Genomic DNA, 21,151 nt, shown 5'->3' with positions numbered 1-21,151 from the left:
GAGTCGGGGAGGAGCAGAGAGAGAGGGAGAGGGAATCTCAAGCAGGCTCTGAGGTGTCAGCACAGAGCCCAATGCCCGGCTCGATCTCAAACGGTGAGATCATGACCTGAGTCAAAATCAAGCCTCAGATGCTCAACTGACTGAACCACCAAGGCGCTCCTATTTATTTATTTATTTATTTTTAATTGTTTTTAACGTTTATTCATTTTTGAGAGACAGAGACAGCGTGAGTGGGGGAGGAGCAGAGAGAGAGGGAGACCCAGACTATGAAGAAGGCTCCAGGCTCTGAGCCAGCACAGAGCCTGACGCAGGGCTCGAACTCACAAGCCTGAGATTGTGACCTGAGCCAAAGTCGGACTCTCAACTGACTGAGCCACCCAGGCGCCCCTTTATTTATTTTTTAAAGTTTATTTATTTTGTGAGAGAGAAAGCACGAACAGAGGAGGGGCAGAGAGAGAGGGAGAGAGAATCCCAAGCAAGCCCCACCCTGTCAGCACGGAGCCCCACGCAGGTCTCAAACCCACAAACCATGAGGTCATGACCTGAGCCAAAACCAAGAGTCAGTTGCCCAACTGAGCCACCCAGGCACCCTGAGAACCACTATTTTAGAGCTTACTGTGTATCCGCCTTGGAAATAGGCACCAAAGATACAAAGATTCAAGAAGTTCATTAATCCAATGAGGGTAGAACAGGCCTATAATTGCAAATCTGTAAAATAATTGTACCAGTGGGGCGCCTGGGTGGCGCAGTCGGTTAAGCGTCCGACTTCAGCCAGGTCACGATCTCGCGGTCCGTGAGTTCGAGCCCCGCGTCAGGCTCTGGGCTGATGGCTCAGAGCCTGGAGCCTGTTTCCGATTCTGTGTCTCCCTCTCTCTCTGCCCCTCCCCCGTTCATGCTCTGTCTCTCTCTGTCCCAAAAATAAATAAACGTTGAAAAAAAAATTTTTTTTTTAATAATTGTACCAAGCCCAGAAAATGGCTCTCCAGATACTTAAAAGGCTTGGACTTCTGAGCCAGCTCAGAATCTCAGGAACATTTAGTAGATACCTGCTTAGAACATGGAAAGTTAGGGGCGCCTGGGTGGCCTAGTCGGTTGGGCACCCGACTTTGGCTCAGGTCATGATCTCAGGGTCCATGAGTTCGAGCCCCGCGTCAGACTCTGTGCTGACAACTCGGAGCCTGGAGCCTGCTTGGGATTCTGTGTCTCCCTCTCTCTGACCTTCCCCTGTTCATGCTCTGTCTCTCTTTGTCTCAAAAATAAATAAACATTAAAACAACAACAACAAAAAAAAAGAACATGAAATGTTAGAATGAGTATTGGTACGAAATGAAGGCAGAAGGTCTTATTTACATGGTATTAACAATAAGCTCACTTATTCTTAAAATTTATATTACTACATAGTAGTGTTTTACATTTAATTGTTTATACTTTAAAAACGACAACACTGCCCTTTATGTAAATTTGATTACTAGCTATTCCTTCTTAGCTCCTTGACATTGTATAAGTCAGTTAGTTACTCTCTCTCAGATTGAGTATTCTCATCTCTAGAATTTGAGGAAAAATATCAGGACTTGTGAATGTTCAATGAAATAATGTATGTAAAGTGCTATTAAACTTAAGAACCATTACCCAAAAGTTTGTAATTAGAGTTTTATTATTTCCTATGATAATATAACTCTTCTTTGTTTTATTCTTAGCAATATGTTAAGGATACCTCTAAAAAGGGCCTTAGTAGGCCTTTCTAAGTCTCATAAAGGATGTGGTGAGTATTTTTTTTTTGCATTTGTGGGTACTATTTTTGCATTTACTGTCTTTGTCAATTCATTGGTTTATGGAGTGTTTCTTAAAAGACCCTAAACATAATTTGTTTTAAATAAAATAGAAACAAATGACCCTAGTCAAATTGAATAATTTTAAAAATATAACTTTAAACAGTTTATAGAAGTTGTCATGGAATAAAAAGTAGTAGGAACTATCAGTCCCAAAATGGAAAAAGCAGTCCTGCTTTTGAAAAGTAGTATTCCCATGAACATACTTTCCATGGTATTAAAAATTTTAAATTAACTACCATTAAAAGTGGGCAGCCATATTCTACCTTGGTATTCAGGTTTGGAAAAGTTTTTGTCTAATTCAGTATTCTAAAAGTTTGCATCTAGAGAAATAGAGGGGAATAGTGTAAAATGAGGAAAAATTTTAGACTTGTAGGCTAGAGTTAACCCATTATCCTCTGCTATAATAAATTCAACTCTTAATTTATTTCTCATCTCAATATTTTTGATGGTCAGTTCGAACAACTGCCACAGCAGCAAGCAACTTAATTGAAGTATTTGTCGACGGTCAGTCTGTCATGGTGGAACCAGGAACTACCGTACTCCAAGTAGGCATATGTTCCAATTCTTTGTTTTTGTATATGTTGTGGGGTTTTTTGTATCAATTTATTTCTGTTACACTCTTTATTTACTTTAAAAATTTTTAAGATTCCTTGATAAATGCTCATAAAAGAACTATAGACAGTAAAATTATATGAAAGTAAGTTGGATTTAAAATGTTGGCATTTCAAAGTGAGCTATCATTTATCTGTTTCTGACTTTCTTCAGTGAATTATGGCAGTTATTTTGTTTCACTTCTGCCTTTTAAGTATATACCCATTTAAAATTTGAAGTTACCAAAAATAAATTACAAGTTAATTTAGGTAAGTTTGGGGAAAAGATAATTTTTGTTTGTTGTGAACCTGCTTGATGCTTTTCATTTCATGTGATTTCTCTATTTTTAGTAACATTTTTTAAGAATGTGTCCTACAAAGCAGGTAAATGAATTCATGCATTAAATATATAATTCCTCCAGATTCCTTCAGAACTAACAAAATTGGTCTTGAAGAAGTGATACTTCATTCTGTCTGCAAGTTACCAAGAACTAAATGCTCTTTATTCATTTAGCAGTCATTTTTAGACTATCTGCCAGGCATAGACCTGTAAACAATAAATACATAACAGTATATGTTCAAGGTACAGTGGAGAGTATTTTTGCCAGGTATATAGGAAGTGATAGAAAGAGATGTTAGGGATATCTCAGGTGGTCCCTGAGGAGATTTGTAAAGGATAAGTGTTTATATTTGGACAAAGAAGCTTTAAATAGTTTGCTATTGTTAGAACATAAGGTATATATAGAAGATGAGAAAACAAGAAATCAAATTACTATAATAGATTCAGTAATGAAAGAAGATATATGTCATACTAAAGAGCTTATAGTTTGACCTATCAGTAGTTTTCATGGCAGTTAAGCTGTATCGCAGTGACCATAGAGGATGTTAGTTTGGAGAATAACAAGACTGGTGTGAGACACAAGGGAAGAGTATCTTGCATTAGAACTGAAAATTAAAGGCCTAAAATAGATAGTGGCAATGGGAATGAAAATAAAAGAATAGATTCAGTGAGAGTGAGTTGATAGGCCTTTAGGCACAATGAAAAGCAGGAAAAATTTTTGTGGTTTCTGGCTTTGTTAACTTATTTGGAGATGTATCATAGGGGACACAAATAGATTGAATTTTAGCTGTCCACAGAGCATATCCATGCACAAAACTATTTAAGTCTAAAACTTGGAGAAGTGGTGAACTGTCAGGGCTCCAGATGAGGGTTTGGGTATAATCATTTGAAATGTGAACCAGTATGAAGGTTGGGACAAGATCTTGCTTATTACTATACCCGCTGCATCTAGTACATGGGAAGTCCACGTATGAAACCACGGGGACAGAGTTTGAAGGGGTGTCTTTATGGACAATGGTTCAGAGTGGAAATGAGGAGTCAGACCTTCAGCACAATCTGAGGTTCATTTATTCAGTTTCTTCCATAAGGTATAGGCATGCTGAGGCCTTAGAGCAGGCTTGAGAGCAGACAGGAGCAGGAGTCAAGAGCAAAGAAGGAGGGAAATCTCTTTAGGGATGAAGAATGAACAAAAGTATAGATGTTTATAGATAGGAGTAATAAGGCAGGTGGTTATAGCCTTTCTTTTTCTGTTTTAGGCAAAGCAAGGATGAGGTCAGATTGTTCTAATGCAAGAATTTTTTACTTTGTCTTCTAGGCTTGTGAGAAGGTTGGCATGCAGATCCCTCGATTCTGTTATCATGAAAGGTTGTCTGTTGCTGGAAACTGTAGGATGTGCCTTGTTGAAATTGAGAAAGCTCCTAAGGTACTTGATACCTAAAATTCCACACCATGCTGTAGAAGGTAGAAAACTTTAAATCTTGCAGCGAATTTTACTTAGAATCATTGTTGTAGTGGAGAAACCGAGCCCTGTTTAATTGTATCTGTAAATTTATTATTTTGTGCAGTTGAGTCTGTTCATTTCAAAACTGGAAATGCACTGATGAAAGTGCTTTATAAATGCAAGCACTATATAATTACAACAGATTGAGAAATTAAAGGTGACTTCTTACAGCTGGCAGTAGTATTTCCAAATGGCTGTGTGACAACTAGGATGTGGAATTGCCAGGCAGTACATTGGAAGGGCTCATGCCGGGCCATTTTCACTAGAGAAAGGGATTACAATGAAGAGGTTCACTTTCTGTTTAATTTCATTTTGTCCTCTAAGTTTTAGTTCAGTACCTGCTAATCAAAACACAGTTATTTGATGTTCTGTTTCAGAGTCTGTATATAGAGTTGCATTGACTAGGAGGATAGAATTTAGAAGTACAAGATCTTATTTTTTTTTTCATAGAGAAATGTCAAGTGTCAGATTATTGTATCGTGACTATGAAAAGTAAAAAAATGAATCTTCAAAGATACTGGGCTTATTTTCAAATGTATAGCTGAATGTTTTATATATTGGGTTGCTTATAATTACAACTAAATACAAATATTTATACATTTTTCCATTGAAATTCCAGGTTGTGGCGGCTTGTGCCATGCCAGTAATGAAAGGTTGGAATATCCTGACAAACTCAGAGAAATCTAAGAAAGCAAGGTACTTTCATGTTATTTAGCATAGTAACTTTTCTTAGAGAAGAAAATTGTTCATTTCAGTATTTAGACCTTCCCATAGATGGGAAATTCAGTAGCAAGTTTTGAAAAAGTTGGCATGTTTGACTTCTAGGAGCAGTGGAATTAAGTACATGGTGAGGAGGTGAAGTCAGGTGTTTATGGTTTTGAGCATTAAAAGCTCTTATTTAGGGGAAAGAAAAAAAAAAGCTTTTATTTAGGAGCACCTGCGTGGCTCTGTCGGTTAAGTGTCTGACTTTTGGTTTCAGCTCAGGTCATTATCTCACAGTTCATGAGATTGAGCCCCGTGTTGGGCTCTGCACTGGCAGCGCAAGAGCCTGCTTGGGATTCTCCCTGTCTCTCTCTGCCCCTCCCCTGCTCATGCTGTCTCTCAAAATAAATAAACTTGAAAAAGAATCTCTTATATAGTAACCTGTTCAACTTACGATGAATAGTGAGTCTGGGGCTTATTGAACTGAGATTGTTGTAGTAAAGTATTACTGTTACTATATAGGCATTGATTATATTTGTTTTTGCTGTGCATTTGTGTGGGTGTTTTGTTTTTTCTTAATTTTTTTTAATGTTTATTTTTGAGAGAGACAGAGTGTGAGCAGGGGAGGGGCAGAGAGAGAAGGAGACACAGAATCCGAAGCAGGCTCCAGGCTCTGAGCTGTCAGCACAGCCCAACACAGGGCTTGAGCCCACAGACTGCGAGATCATGACCTAAACCGAAGTTGGACGCCTGATTGACTAAGCCATCTAGGCACCCTGTTTTGTTTTGAATTAATGCTTTCTGAAGACTATTTAGTGACTTTGGGTAATTTTGTGTTTTTAAAAGTCAAATTTTTGAGATTCTTTAATGATATTTTATTCCTGGACTTCTATAAGCATTTTTTAGACTATGTGTCTAATACTAGAATGATGGTTACATTGGTATTTTGATAATAAATGTAAAGTTAATACTATATGAAAAGGTACATCCCTAAAGGTTAGATAGCCATTTTGAGTGCCAGAAATTTATATCATTTTGTGTACTACAACTTTTCATACAGAGAAGGTGTGATGGAGTTCTTGTTAGCAAATCACCCACTGGACTGTCCTATTTGTGACCAGGGAGGTGAATGTGATCTGCAGGTATGTTGTCAAACTTCATAAATCTTTTTGATTATCTCAGGTTTTAATTTCATTAGCAGCATTATGTTAACTCTCTCCTAATCTACTAAAGGACCAGTCCATGATGTTTGGAAGTGATAGGAGCAGATTTTTAGATGGGAAACGTGCTGTGGAGGACAAGAATATTGGGCCATTGGTAAAGACTATCATGACTAGATGTATACAGTGTACTCGCTGCATCAGGTAATGTTTTTCCTTCTCTCTTCTTTCTGCAATATCATTCAGATACTTAATAGTCACAAAATTTGGTGGAATAACAATACTAGAGAAAAAAGGCAACTTTTTTTTTGGTAGGAGAAGAGGGATGTTTTTAATGTTTTCTGCATAAGCCAATAAAATGAATTGTTCTCTTTCAGTGAATATCAACTTCTGTGGAATTTACAAATAAAAATATACAAGCATTAACTCCTTGATAACTTGCTGAGCTATACCTATGATTCGTGCAGTTTGTTATGCTGTGATTAAATTACATGCAAGCATTGAACAATTTTTTATTCAAGGACTTTGCTCACCATTGAAAATAAACTTGTGTCTTTTTGGTGTTTTGAAAATCATTATCTCACTGTGATCATAGGAAAGGAGATAATTTTGCTGGATTTTACCGTTTGATGGTATATTTTTATCCTGCAGGTTTGCAAGTGAGATTGCAGGAGTAGATGATTTGGGAACAACAGGCAGAGGAAATGATATGCAAGTTGGCACGTACATTGAAAAGATGTTCATGTCTGAACTGTCTGGAAATATCATTGATATCTGCCCTGTAGGTGCCCTGACTTCGAAGCCCTATGCTTTTACTGCCCGCCCTTGGGAAACAAGGTATTCAGTGTTGTAATTTTTGACAATTTGTTTTTTATCCTTTAATTGGCTAGTATTCAAAAAAATTTAAGATTCATTTTCTTCCTGTATTCTAATTGTTTTGGTCTGCTAAGGTTTTATGTATTTGCTTTAAGTAAAACCCTCTTAATGGAAAGTAAGTAGATAGATTAAAGGATAGGATGATCTGGCAAATTAATTATAGTTTTCTTGGAGATTGATTCCAAAGTACTTAACCACATAATTATTTTATTCACTTGTTCTTCCAAAGAGTGAAATTGTCTTGATGTTTTAAAATTTATAGTCTCTTCTCACTGCATGTTGTTTTCAGACATGTGGCTATATCATCCTTTATTTAATCAGTTCCTATTATTAGACATTTTAGTTTGTTTCTATATAGTTGTAAATCTATGATAGAAATTGTTATTCATAAATTTTCACGTATATCTCTGATTCTTCTGACTAAACTGGGAAATGGAGTAGGTAGTTGCAACAAATTTGGGTATTTTTAAGGTTCTAAAGCCTATCATTAAATTGCCCCCCATATTTAGACTTCCATTAGAATATGTGGGAGTATCTCAAAATTCTGTGTTTTAAGCCATGTATTTTATGTATATAAAAAGATTGGGGGGATGGGGCACAGTACATAGGTGAAATGTTCAAGTAGAGGTTTTTCTCTTTTGCTTCCTGAAACTCCCATAATGCATGCAGAAAAGAAACTTCCATCTCCACAGCCTCACTCAGCCTGGCAGAGCCTCCTGTTCAGGTGGTAGGAAGGGGATGAGAACAGGCCCCAAGACACACCACCGCTGATTTCTATGCTTCTTGCTTGAAGTTCAGTAGTTTTGCCCCACATAAAAGCTTCTCATGATGGTGTTTGCCTTTGGAAGATTTCCAAAGTGCTGAATTGGTTGTTTTTTGTTAATTTTGTCCAGCTTTATTTTTGCTTTTTGTGGGGAGGATTTATCAGACTTTTTAATTGGCCATACCCAAAAATCTTACTCTCTTGCTATTTATCTTGATAATCAGATTTGGCCATTTGGAGCCCTTACCATTGGCTTTTGTATTATTTAACAGTTCCTATTTTTATTTCTTCATTTATTTGTTCTTTTAAAGTTTATTTTTGTGAGAGAGAGCGCGCATGCATGCAAGCGCAAGTGGGGGAGGGGCAGAGAGAGGGAGATGGAGAATCCCAAGCAGCCTTCACGCTGACAGCCTGGATTAAGCAATTTTGTCAGTGCGGAGCCCAACACGGAGCTCAAACTCACGAACCATGAGATCATGACCTGAGCCGAAATCAAGAGTCAGACTCTTAACTGACTGAGGCACCCAGGCGCCCCTAGATAACAATTATTAAAGCTTTATTTTTACAGTAGGAGTTAATGTGACGTATTCAAGTACGAGGGTATTTTTTTTTTATTGCAGTTTCTCTGAGTCCCGTTAATTTTAGAAATTCAGAAAGGAAAGTCATCGTAAAATTTTTTGTTTTTGAGAAACCAGGTAACAGAAACTTTGTCCTTATTGCCAAAATAAATGTGGTAAACATAGGTGTTTATTTTCTCAGAAAGACGGAATCCATTGATGTAATGGATGCAGTCGGAAGTAATATTGTGGTAAGCACAAGAACTGGAGAGGTGATGCGGATTTTGCCAAGGATGCATGAGGACATCAATGAAGAGTGGATCTCTGATAAAACCAGGTATGTGCTACTACATTGTTTTCCTTCACTTTTGCAGTTGATTTACACTAAATTTTATAGTCACTTTAATTTTAAGGGACTGTCTTTATTCTTGTAAATTAGTTAATCTAGATTATTTGTATAGAGAACTGGACAAAACTAATGTTAATAGTCCTAGGTATATCAATGGCTTTCTTACTAAGTTTGACAAATACCATTTTCCTCCCAGTTGGAAAAATTGAAGGGGATTAATATATTTAATCTATTCCAGTTTGTTCATTGGAGAAAAGAAGCTAAATATAAGTTAGAGCTTGCATGTGATAATTTTGATAAAATATTTGGAGGTATTCAAGTTTCATAAGTAAAAGTGATTTGAGAAAAAAAAAAGTGATTAAATGATTGGCTTCTTTAGCTGTCAGATTTTTATGTGTTACAATTTCAAGAGTATTCAGGTAGCTGAAAACAAATCATAAGAACCCAAACTTTTTAGATATTTTAGTTTCAGATGGTGTTCATAAAATAATTTATTAGTTCATCCTTCAAAAGACCTGAAGTAATTATTTGTATTCAGCTATTTATTGTTTGACACTTTAACCAGTACTGTATTTAAATAACATTTCTTTCATATTTTAAACTTGAAAACTATAGTTGCCTCTAGCAAGATTCCGTAAATGGTATATTTTCCGTTACCTAGATTTGCCTATGATGGGTTAAAACGTCAAAGACTAACCGAGCCAATGGTCAGAAACGAAAAGGGGCTTTTAACCTACACTTCCTGGGAAGATGCACTCTCTCGTGTAGCTGGAATGGTAAAAAATTGAAATATAGAATAAATAGTGTTTGTAGTTTTTAAGGGACATCTTTGTAACGAAGAGGGGTCGTGTATGTCTCTTCACTTCTTTTGTTTTACCAAGATTGCCTTCCATTTAATGAACATTTATTAAGAACCATATGCCAAGGGGCGCCTGGGTGGCTCAGTCTTTATTGAGCATCCAACTCTTGATTGTGGCTCAGGTCATGATCCCAAGGTTGTGGGATCGAGCCCCACATCGGGCTCTGCTCTGAATGTAGAGCCTGCTTAAGGTTCTCTCTTTCCCTCTGCCCCTTTCTCCCCTACTTGTGCTCACTTGCTCTCTCTTCTCTAAAATCAAAAAACAAAAAAATGCAACAAAACAAATAAAAGAACCAAATGCCAGATATCATGCTGGAAGTAGGGCTATAGAGACCACTAATATATGGTCCCTACTTCCCACAATTTTGTAGTCAGGAAAGATGCAGAGTCAGTCAGGTATCATGTGCTGCTGCAGTTAGTTGTGCAGGAAATCATGTCTGAGAGAGCCTGTGGGACGGGTGCCTAACCACGACTAGTGTATCAGGGATGCCTTCCTACGTGAGGTGACTTAGGCAAAATCGAAGAATGAATGCAAACTTGCCAGAGCAAAAGTGGAGAGAATGGCTTTCTAGCCAGAGACAAAGGCAACATACACAAAGGATTTGAGGGAACGGTGGATACTTCAGAAGAAATTGTATTTAGCTGTAATTCCTCACTCTTCATTCTCCAAACTTCATTATGAGACCTCTTTGTTTCTAATATAAAACAGCTTCCCTCCAAGCTGGTGGCATTCATTATTAGCCTCATCTACACCTTTGCTTCTCACTTTTATATTAATAATTAGTGTAAACCTTTTAAGTCAAAAGTTCATTGCTTTTTTTATACTTACAAATAACTATTGCTTTGTGTTCTGAGCAGTGGTCTTTGCCGAACGGAGGTGTTTGGTGATACCCTTTTCATCCATTTCTAGTTGCAGAGTGTTCAAGGCAAGGATGTGGCAGCAATTGCAGGTGGCTTGGTGGATGCTGAAGCCCTGGTAGCTCTCAAAGATTTGCTTAATAGAGTGGACTCTGACACCTTGTGCACTGAAGAGGTCTTCCCCACTGCAGGAGCTGGGTGAGCAGTATGAATCTAGCATCTAGGCTTGCTTTGTTGTTATGTTGTTGTTGTGACAAGCTGTGTATAAATCAGTACATCTGGGCGCCTGCCTGGCTGACTCAGTTGGTAGAGCAAGTGATTCTTTTTTTTTTTCCTGATTTTTTTTTTTTTTAAGTTTATTTACTTAAAGAGAAAGTGCAAGTCAGGGAGGATCAGAGAGAGAGGAAGAGAGAATCCCAAGCAGGCTCTGCGCCATCAGTCTAGAGCCTGATACGGGCCTCGAACCCATGAATTCTGAGACTGTGACCAGAGCCGAAGTCAGATGCTCAACTGACTGAGCCACCCAGGTGCCCTACAGGTGACTCTTAATCTTGGGGTTCTGAGTTCAAGCCCACATTGGTGGTAGAGTTTACTTAAAAAGATAAATTTAAAAAAGAGAAAATACACCTATGGCTGATATGTGACCGCTTGGATTCTCCATCATACCCACCAATTTGTTTTCACATATATAGGCCAAAGTCAAGCCAGGAACTATTAGAGAATCCAGTTATCAATAATAAGTATCTGAAACTTTGATGTAATTTAGAAATACTTCCTAAGAATTTTTTGTCTGGGAATACCTTGGGTTTGTGGACATGAGAATGTTGCGTGGATTGTCACTGTGTATTAGTAAACCTGCATTTTTAATTTTGTATTTCTAGCACAGATTTGCGTTCTAATTATCTTCTTAATACTACAATTGCTGGTGTGGAAGAGGCAGATGTTCTCCTTCTGGTTGGTACAAATCCGCGTTTTGAGGCACCACTGTTTAATGCTAGAATTCGAAAGAGGTTAGTAATATTCAGGGTTTAAAAACTGGTTATGTAATAATTTGTTTTACATCTGAAAAATGACTACTTAGCTGATTCCTAATAGTGTTATTCGGAATGAGACTCCAGAAGATAATTGGAGGGCTGCTTCTAATCAGTCCATTCCTTCCCTCTTCTCCTGCTGATCGTTTTACTTTATCTTCTCATTTTGAAATAATTCAAGATGCACCAATTTTTCCATAATTTCTTTTATAATTTTTTCTAATGATTTTTTTTTACCTGCCCAGGATCCAGTTTCAAGTCACACATTGCAATTAGTGTCATGACTCTCTCCAGGGTTTTTTTTTTTTTTTTTTTTACATTTTTTTGAAGAGCAAAGCCAGGTATTTTGTAGAATACCTCCATCTTTTCATATTTTAGAGATTTATAAATAGCTTGGTATAATTTGTCTATAATGTGATACTGTTGAGAGTGACAGGGGGAATTAATTACTCCAGGGTAACAGATGAAAACGAGCACTGTCTCAGACAAACAATATGTGGTCACTGCATTTGTAACTTTTTAAAAGAACTGGTTCTATACTTGCCTATCAAAGAGAATAAATATGAATGATGTAGTTTATTTTCATGAACTATATTAAAGTGGCCTTAATGGATAATTAGGAGATGACTGGCTCTGCTGTGATAAGGCAAAATAAAAATGATAAATCATTTATTCTAAAATTAAAAGTTTTATTTATAGGTTTATAAAAGGTTTATTTATAGGTTGCGTAGGGTTCCTAACAGCAAATTAATTCACTGACTTACCTTGGTGTGTATTCTTACAGCATTATTATTTTGAAAGGTATACAATAAGTTGTATCTGTTAAGGTTAAGTGTGCTGTGAGTGTTTTTGTGTTTTTAACATTTGTAACATAAATGTAGACCCTAGCATTGATGAGACTGATGACTATTCTGAATTAGTAATTTAGCTCTAAAAGTTTGTCATTTTTATTTCAGCTGGCTTCATAATGACTTGAAAGTGGCCCTTATTGGCAGCCCAGTGGATCTCACTTACAGATATGACCATCTGGGAGATTCCCCCAAAATTCTTCAGGAGATTGCTTTGGGTAACCATCCATTCAGCCAGGTGCTCTCAAGTTATATGTACCTACCTTTGTTAATTTTTAAGCATTTTTAGTTTAAAAAGTTACTGTTTTATAGTAGTGATATGTGATTACTGTTAAAAATTACACCAGTACAGAAAAGAAAATGGAAGAAAGTAAAGTATTACCCCAAATTCCACCAACCCAAACAAGCATTGATGAACCATCATAGTCATCTCTATTCATGTATAGAGCAAGATGGATGGATAGGCAAACAAAGATGAGATCGTGTTATACATGCTGTTTTTATGTACCATGGTTTAATTTTACTTGAAATTATCAGAAAAGAAATTGAAGTGAACCTGAAACAATTAAACTTCAGGAAATCTTTCTTTATTGCAAGAGTTATTACTAAATTTCACCAGTCCTTCCCTACTGAGCGCTTTATTTACATTTATCTCATTGCTGTCTGATATTTATAGGTCTTAATTTACTTTTCCAAGAGGGGCTGATAAGTACACTATACCTTGAGTTCTTGCTTGCTTGGGAGTGTCTGTTTTATTCCTGAAGAGAGTGTTGGCAGGATACAGAGTTCTTGAGCCACACTCTTTTTTTTCTCTTTGTGAACTTTATAAACAAGGCCTTTTGTTACTGTGGAGAAGTGTGATGTCAGTCATATTTCCCCCCACCCCTGTCCTAATTTTTTTTTTAACTGTCTAGGTACTTATTTAGAGAGCTTGAGCAGGGGAGGAGCAGAGAGAGGAGAGAGAATCCCAACCAGGGGTTTGCGCAGAACTCCATGTGGGACTTGGTCTCAAGAACTGTGAGATCGTGACCTGAGCGAAAATCAAGCATCAGACGCTTAACCAACTGAGCCGCCCATAGAAACTTTTTTTTTTTGATACTTTATACTTAGATCTTTATCTTTGAAATTTAATAACTTCACTAGAATACCTTAACGGTGGTTCTCTGTCACATTTTTATGGGACATGGTATACCTTTCATTGTGAAGCTTCAAGGTTCTTTTTACTTTAGTATTTGTGTGTGTATGGTGGAGTGCTGATTGTTAAAACAATGAAAGAAGTTTCTGGTTTTCATGTAATGGCTCTGGAGGGTAGGCAGTTTGACAGATGTTGTGGTTGTCCAAGAATGTCATCATGGAAGGACATTCCTTCATGCTTTACTATCCTCTGTGCCTTTGCTTCCTTGTGTGTTTGCGTGGGCGCTTCTCCTTATTGTTCCAAGATGGTGTAGCTTTAGGCGTAGTCTAGTGGGACAAGGCAGCTAAGCCCAGTTCCTTTGTTTTGAATAGGAAAAACATGATTACAACTGCAGTGATCAAAAATATAAAAAAAATACTTAAAAGTGTCCCTCTTTTCTAGTTCCTATCTCCATGCCCCAGAAGATGATAACTATGTTTTTTTTCTATACTAGATTTAAGTCTGTTTTCTATTAGTTAAGATGTGCTGCTAACAAAAAAAGAACGAACCAACAAAGCAGATACTGGATCCCCTTTTGTGTCTTTTTCTGTCATTTTTCCTTTGTTCTTTTATTCTTTTTCAGTTTGCTTTATATGATTTTGTATTGCCTGTCTTTCTTGTCCCTATTTTTGAAGTCCTGTTTTATTTTGTTTTTTATTGTTTCTGGAATGAAGTTCATCGCTAATTTGTTTCTCTTTCAGTTCTTTCCTGAGTTCTGTGACAAAATGTCCTTCTATTGTATAATACTCTCTGTTTTGTCACTCTTCTAAGCCTTTCTTTTCAAGCGAGAAAAAGCGTGTTTTTCATTTTCTCTGAGGCTATTGAAAACTATTTCTCTGCACACTTCACATTTTCTTGGGAAATTCCTCTTGTGATCAATGTCCTCCCCTAGTATGTAGGCATAATTTTCATGCTGATTCTTTGCTTTGGGCCGCTTATTTATTGAGGAATGATATAGAGGGTGGACAGGAGAGTGAGCTATATATAGTCTTCAGCTTTCAATTTTTCTATCCTCCACCAAATCTGTTGTTTCCTTTGCTTTTGGCATGCACTTCCCTTCATGTTTTGACATTCAGGAAGCAGAGCCCTTAAAGTCTTAGCTATTCTGCGTTGTAATCCTAGTGATTGTTGCTTTCCCTACCTCTACCTCCTTGTCTGGAGCATGGTGGGTAGATAGACTGTAGCATGGTACTTGAGTGTGGTTTTTCCTCTTAGACAGTACCAACTAAATGTCTGTAGGGACGTTGCCCAGTTTTTCTTGGACATACCCGTAATCATTCTGACCAAAGGATATTTGGGAAAGTCTTTCATTCTCAGTACTTAGTTTTAGAAAGTCTGTTTTATCTGATTCTCACTTAGCCATTTCACTGTAGCATTGGCAACATGTTGGATGTATGTCTATATGTTGATTAGTAAAAATCAAAGGCATTCTGCATTGAAACTAAAATTTGACACAACATATCGTAGATGCAAATTTGATTAGATTTAGTTGATTGTTTAGATTTTTTAATCAAAATTCTTTTTTTTTTTTAAATAGGTATTACACGAAGCTAAAAAACCAATGGTGGTTTTAGGCAGTTCTGCACTCCAAAGAAATGATGGGGCAGCAATTCTTGCAGCTGTTTCCAACATTGCTCAAAAGATTCGGACGAGTAGTGATGTTACCAGTGATTGGAAAGTTATGAATATCCTTCATAGGTATGTTGAGTAATTGCTTTATATACTGTAAAATTCAAGTAATTTGTGTACGTGTATTCTGTTACATTGTCACATTTAGACTTACAAACAGCTTAATATTTAGCATCTGTAGCAGATGCAAAATAGATTAAAACCTTTATTTTCTGTGTGAGAAGAACCTGAGATAATAAATAATATTTAAAATATTTGAAAAAGCAGTGCTGACAAAATTTTGAAAATCTGGACCCTATTAGTATACCTTGGTTCAATAATTGCAACAAGTCCTGTGACTTCGATTAAATGATAAAAATGTAAACATGAGAACTCAATGTAAGGAAAGTTTTTTTTCTGACTATATTAATAATGCAAATTTATTTTAGAAAGTTGGAAAGAGAGCAAAGTATACAAAAATGGAAATTATCCTTATTCCACAATTTACAGATAATTACTGTTGCTACTTCTGGTCCTTTTTTTCCTGTGTAAATATTTTTCTAGTTATATAGTTGAAATCATATTGTGTAAACAGTTTTGTAACCTGGTTTTGATCAATTTTCATTACCTGATAAAATTTCCTCCTGTAATTAGAAATTTTTTATAAACTTTAATGGCTGTTTAATATCATGAATATGTATAAATTTTTAGCTATTTCATTATTATTAACATGTAAACTGATGCTAGTCTTTTTTTTTTTTTCGTTAAGAGAGAGCAAGAGTGAGCAGGGGAGAGGAGCAGAGAGAGAGAGAGAGATTGATTCCCCACACGATGTGGGGCTTGATCCCAGAACCTTGGGATCATGACTTAACGCCAGAATCATGAGTCGGATGCTCAACTGACTAGCCACCCAGGCACCCCTAGTTTAATATTTCATTTCATTTCATTTTATATTTTATTATTTATATTTGAGTTAGTTAATAGTGCAATATTGGTTTCAGAAGTAGAATTCAGTGATTCATCATTTACATACAACACCCAGCGCTCATCACAAGTACCCTCCTTAATCCCCATCACCCATCTAACCCATCTCCCACCTACCTCCCTCCATCAACCCTTGGTTTGTTCTCTATTGTTAAAAGTCTCTTGTGGTTTATTTCCCTTTCTTCTCTTCTCCCTCCTTCCCATATGTTCATCTGTTTTGTTTCTTAAATTCCACATATAAATGAAATCATATGATAGTTGTTTTTCTCTGATTTATCTGGCTTAGTATAATACATTCTAGCTCTATCTATGTCATTGCAAATGGCAAGATTTCATTCTTTTTGATGGCTGAGTGATATTCTGTCGTGTGTGTATGTGTGTGTGTGTATGTATGTGTGTGTGTACACATTTTCTTAAAAACATTTTTTTTTTAATGTTTATTTATTTTTGAAGGAGAGAGAGACAGAGTGTGAGTGGGGAGGGGCAGAGAGAGAGACACACAGAATCTGAAGCAGGCTCCAGGCTCTGAGCTGTCAGCACACAGCCTGATGCAGGGCTCAAACTCACAAACCGCGAGATCATGACCTGAGCTGAAGTCGGATGCTCAACCGACTGAGCCACCCAGACGCCCTGACACCACATTTTCTTTATCCATTCATGAGCTGATGGACATTTGGGCTCTCTACATAGTTTTGCTATTGTTGTTAATACTGCTGTAAACATTGGGGTGCATGTACCTCTTCAGATCTGTATTTTTTTTTATCCTTTGGGTAAATGCTTAATAGTGCAATTGCTAGATTGTAGGGTAGTTTTACTTTTAGTTTTTTGAGGAATCTCCGTACTATTCTCCAGAGTGGCTGTACCACCAGCAGTGCAAGAATGTTCGTTCCCCTTTCTTCATATTTTTTCCAAAGCCTGTTGTTTTTTGTGTAGTAAATTTTAGCCATTCTCACAAGTGTGAGGTGGTATCTTACTGTGGTTTTGATTTGTATTTCCCTGATGAAGAGTCATGTTGAGCTTTTTTTTTTTTTTTTTTTTAATCTGGGGGGAGGCGCTAGTCTTTAAAAATAATGCAGTATCAGAGAAAGTGAGAGAGAGAGAGAATCCCAAGCTGGCTCCACACTTAGCGCAGAGCCCAACCCAGGGCTTGATATCATGATCTTGAGATCCTGACCTAAGCTGAAATCAAGAGTCAGACACTTAACCTACAAGCTACCCAGGCACTCCACGAATTACTTTTCAAATTTGTTTAAGGATTAAAGCTAACCACTTTTATTATTTTTTTTAATTTTTTTATTATTATTTTTTAACGTTTATTTATTTTTGAGACAGAGAGAGACAAAGCATGAACAGGGGAGGGTCAGAGAGAGGGAGACACAGAATCTGAAACAGGCTCCAGGCTCTGAGCTGTCAGCACAGAGCCTGACACGGGGCTCGAACTCACGGACCGCGAGATCATGACCTGAGCCGAAGTCGGCCGCTTAACCGACTGAGCCACCCAGGCGCCCCAAGCTAACCACTTTTAAATATGATAGGCAAATTGTTTTCATTTAGAAGTATTTTCATACATTCTAAAACATTAATTTCAGTGTTATATTTCTCCTTTATTGGTTTGATTTGGCATTGCAAATCTTGTAAACACTTTGAAAAACTTTATATTTTATATATATTTTTAAATGTTTATTTACTTTTGAGAGAGAAAGAGAGAGACAGAGTGTGAGTGGGCAAGGGGCTGAGAGAGGGAGACACAGATTTGGAAGCAGGCTCCAGGCTCTGAACTGTCAGCACAGAGCCCGACATGGGGCTCGAACTCAAAAACCACGTGATCATGACCTGAGCCAAAGTTGGACGCTTAACCGACACCTCTGGATCCTTTCTGGTCACAATTTTTACTTCTTATTTTTAGTTCACCCTTGCATCCATGTCCTTATTCGTACAGTTTTGTGTTTCTGAATGGGTACCAAAATTAATAACTTCAAAAAAATTCCTGAACGTCTAACAGTGTATTTCTGGTTCCTTCTCAAAGATAAACACCTGGCTAAGTACAAAGGTGACAGTCTTTTTTCCTTTAATAGTCAGTAATTTTTCACCATTTCATTTAACATTTTAAAGAGAATCTCCTGTAATCTCAGTTTTGTCCCTGAGAATGACCTGACTTTGTGTAGGTGTGCGTGTCTGCTTGCTTGCCCTTTGGTTCTTGATTTTTAAGGGTTCCTTATTTTTGATGTTAAAGAATATTCTACCAGAATATAAGTGGTGACACTGAGCTGTCATTACCTTTGCCTGGGAATATCATAGTTACTGGTTTACTTAGTTACTTGCTCTCATGCAGAAGCTTCTTTTGTTATGCATTGGTGGCCCTCAGACTTTTGGTTCTTTTCCCTCATAATTTTTCTCATTTCCTTTTTTTCTGGGTTTAGAGAAAATGCCTTTTCAGAAAAAGTGTATTTATTGGGGCACCTCGGTGGCTCAGTTGGCTAAGTGGCTGGCTTCGGCTCAAGTCATGATCTTGGGGTTTGTGGGTTTGAGCCCTGTGTCAGGCTCTGTGCTGACAGTTTTGGATTCTGTGTCTCCTCTCTCTCTCTGTCCCTCTCCCATTGGCGTTCTTTCTCTCTCTCAAAAATAAACAAACATTTTTTAAAAAGTTTATTTACTTTTGAGAGAGAGAACACAAGTGGGGTAGGGGTAGAAAGAGGGAGATTGAGAATCCCAAGCAGGCTCTGCACTGCCAGCACAGAGCCCGACACGAGGCTCAAAGTCACTAACAGTGAGATCATGACCTGAGCTGAAACCAAGAGTCAGATGCTTAACCGACTGACCTACCCAGGCACCCTTAGAGAAAATGTCTTGTTTTGTTCCATCATTTTGTCGGTTTTCATTCTAGAGAGCACTGACGTTGATGTAATTTTTAATTTATTAACCTTGGTTTTCATTTCATTATTAAAAGATTTCCTTTTTTTGAAAGTTCATTTTAGTTTATTAGGACGTATCTTTTATTGCAAAGGCAAAACTTAGGCTTACTGAGTTTGTTTTTCCGGGATGAGGTAGACTGTCATAAGTTAATGTGAGTCTCTGCTCAGATCTTTGAGAGAGAGATATCAAGACATTAAAAAAATACTGTTGGGGCACAGGGATTAGTTTTGAAATTGGGAAGTAGGAGTCTTCCAACTTTGTTTACTTTCATGATAGGTTTGGCTATTCTGGGTCCTTTGCAAACCATATGAATTTTAGGATCAACTTGTCAGTTTCTGTAAAGTATTCAGCTGGGATTTTTGATAGGGATTGCACTGAATCTATAAGTTCAGTTGGTGAGTATTGTCTTAACAGTAGTAAGTCTCCTAATCCATGGACATGGGATGTCTTTCCATTTAGTGAGGTCTTTAATTTCTTTCAAAGTTGTTCTGTAGTTTTCGTTATATATATCTTACACTTTTTTTTAAAACGTTTCATTCTTTTGATGTTATCCAGTCAGAGTTTGACAGAGGAGTAGCATCTGGTAGGAGTTGGTTTGACCTGCTCTCCTCCCCCAACAAATAGGTAAAACACCGATCTGCTTTATATATAGTAGGTCCTCAGAATGGCTACTATTTCTAGAAAGAAAGTTAACATTAGCAAATTAGACCAAAGACTGAGTTGTTCAGAGTATAGTTATTTCAGACTTGTTCTTTAAAGGATTATTTTCTGCTTATAAGAGTAGTATATGTTCATAGAAAGAACTTCATAAGGACATACACCCATGAACTAATTATAGTTTTCTCCAAGTTACAGTCTTATGGGTAGTGTTTTAATTTCTCCCTTTCGGTTTTCAAAATCGTCTAATTTTTATCTAATGACAGTTTTTGGCTTACTGTGTTGACTAAGAACCAATTTTAGGGTAATTTCAATTGGCATAATGTTTCCACAATTATTCTAATAATTCTAAGCACCTTGTTTCTTTGTTTGCCATTCTTAAAACAGTAAAAAACTGCTGTTTCTGGTTTTGACATCTGTTTAAAATGGGTAAAGAAGATAAGGGAAGGTCTTTGTCAGCATTGAATAGAAAGGAGATTAAGTATCATTTCAAGAATCACATTTAATTTTTTATAATGATAACACTGCAGGTGTGCTAAAAATCTGATTGTTTTACAGGATTGCAAGCCAAGTAGCTGCTTTGGACCTTGGCTATAAACCTGGGGTGGAAGCAATTCGTAAGAGCCCTCCCAAAGTGCTATTTCTCCTGGGAGCAGATGGAGGTTGTATCACTCGACAGGATTTGCCAAAGGATTGTTTCATTATTTATCAAGGTAAGTAGCATCTGTGATACCAGAAACAGAAGAGAATCGAATATTGTGTAGATTAGAAACTGTATGGCAATATATTTAGTGGATTGAATATTTTCCGTTCAAGAATTTCATACACACGCCCCAATATTTTTTTAATATATTTTTTTAATGTTTATTTATTCTTGAGAGAGAGAGAGAGAAACAGAGTGTGAGTAGGGGAAGAACAGAGAGAGAGGGAGACACAGAATCCGAAGCAGGCTCCAGGCTCCGAGCTGTCAGCACAGAACCCTATGCAGGACTCGAACCCATGAACTGTGAGATCTTGACCTGAGCCGAAGTCAGATGCTTAACTGACTGAGCCACCTAGACACCCCTCAATATTTTTTAAAAACCAAATCATAGGTTTTATTAGTTACATAGTTGATACTGCAATTGAGAATTATTACCTGTAGAAAAAAAGAATTATTACCTGGGACACCTGGCCAGCTCATTCGGTAGAGCTTCTGACTCTAGATCTCAGGGTCATGGGTTCAAGCCCTATGTTGGGTGTAGAGATCACTTTAAAAAAAATTACTTAAGGGTCCTGGGTGGCTCAGTTGGTTAAGCATCGGACTTCAGCTCAGGTCATGATCTTGCGCTCCATGAGTTCAAGCCCTGCACTGGGCTCTATGCGGATAGCTCAGAGCCTGGAGCCTGCTTTGGATTCTGTGTCTCCCTCTCTCTCTGCCCCTCCCCTGTTCGCACTCTGTCTCTCTCTCTCTCTCTCTCTCTCTCTCTCTCTCTCTCTCTCTCTCTCAAAAGTAAACAAATATTTAAAAAAATTAAAAAAAAATTACTATCTGATGACATCTAATAAC

General features: G+C 37.2%; 1 protein-coding gene across 3 annotated transcripts in view; it reads left to right on the top strand.

Annotated features, from left to right (window-relative positions):
• Positions 1 to 21,151, top strand: part of NDUFS1 (NADH:ubiquinone oxidoreductase core subunit S1) — a 29,917-nt gene that overhangs the window by 3,032 nt on the left and 5,734 nt on the right. For all 3 annotated transcript variants that reach the window (XM_015074138.3, XM_015074139.3, XM_053215677.1), the window contains 14 exons: positions 1,698 to 1,762; positions 2,286 to 2,377; positions 4,078 to 4,185; positions 4,883 to 4,959; positions 6,026 to 6,107; positions 6,199 to 6,329; positions 6,777 to 6,962; positions 8,524 to 8,658; positions 9,332 to 9,446; positions 10,440 to 10,585; positions 11,269 to 11,397; positions 12,375 to 12,504; positions 14,978 to 15,138; positions 20,161 to 20,315. In XM_015074138.3, the coding sequence (XP_014929624.1) occupies positions 1,702 to 1,762; positions 2,286 to 2,377; positions 4,078 to 4,185; positions 4,883 to 4,959; positions 6,026 to 6,107; positions 6,199 to 6,329; positions 6,777 to 6,962; positions 8,524 to 8,658; positions 9,332 to 9,446; positions 10,440 to 10,585; positions 11,269 to 11,397; positions 12,375 to 12,504; positions 14,978 to 15,138; positions 20,161 to 20,315 (1,708 nt within the window). In that variant the 5' untranslated portion in view covers positions 1,698 to 1,701. The remainder of the gene's footprint in view (positions 1 to 1,697; positions 1,763 to 2,285; positions 2,378 to 4,077; positions 4,186 to 4,882; positions 4,960 to 6,025; positions 6,108 to 6,198; positions 6,330 to 6,776; positions 6,963 to 8,523; positions 8,659 to 9,331; positions 9,447 to 10,439; positions 10,586 to 11,268; positions 11,398 to 12,374; positions 12,505 to 14,977; positions 15,139 to 20,160; positions 20,316 to 21,151) is intronic.

This window comes from Acinonyx jubatus, chromosome C1, assembly GCF_027475565.1.
Source record: "Acinonyx jubatus isolate Ajub_Pintada_27869175 chromosome C1, VMU_Ajub_asm_v1.0, whole genome shotgun sequence".
In the NCBI taxonomy this organism is placed as follows: domain Eukaryota; kingdom Metazoa; phylum Chordata; class Mammalia; order Carnivora; family Felidae; genus Acinonyx; species Acinonyx jubatus.
Note: the sequence above shows the minus strand (reverse complement) of the source record. Positions and strands in the feature narration are given on the sequence as shown.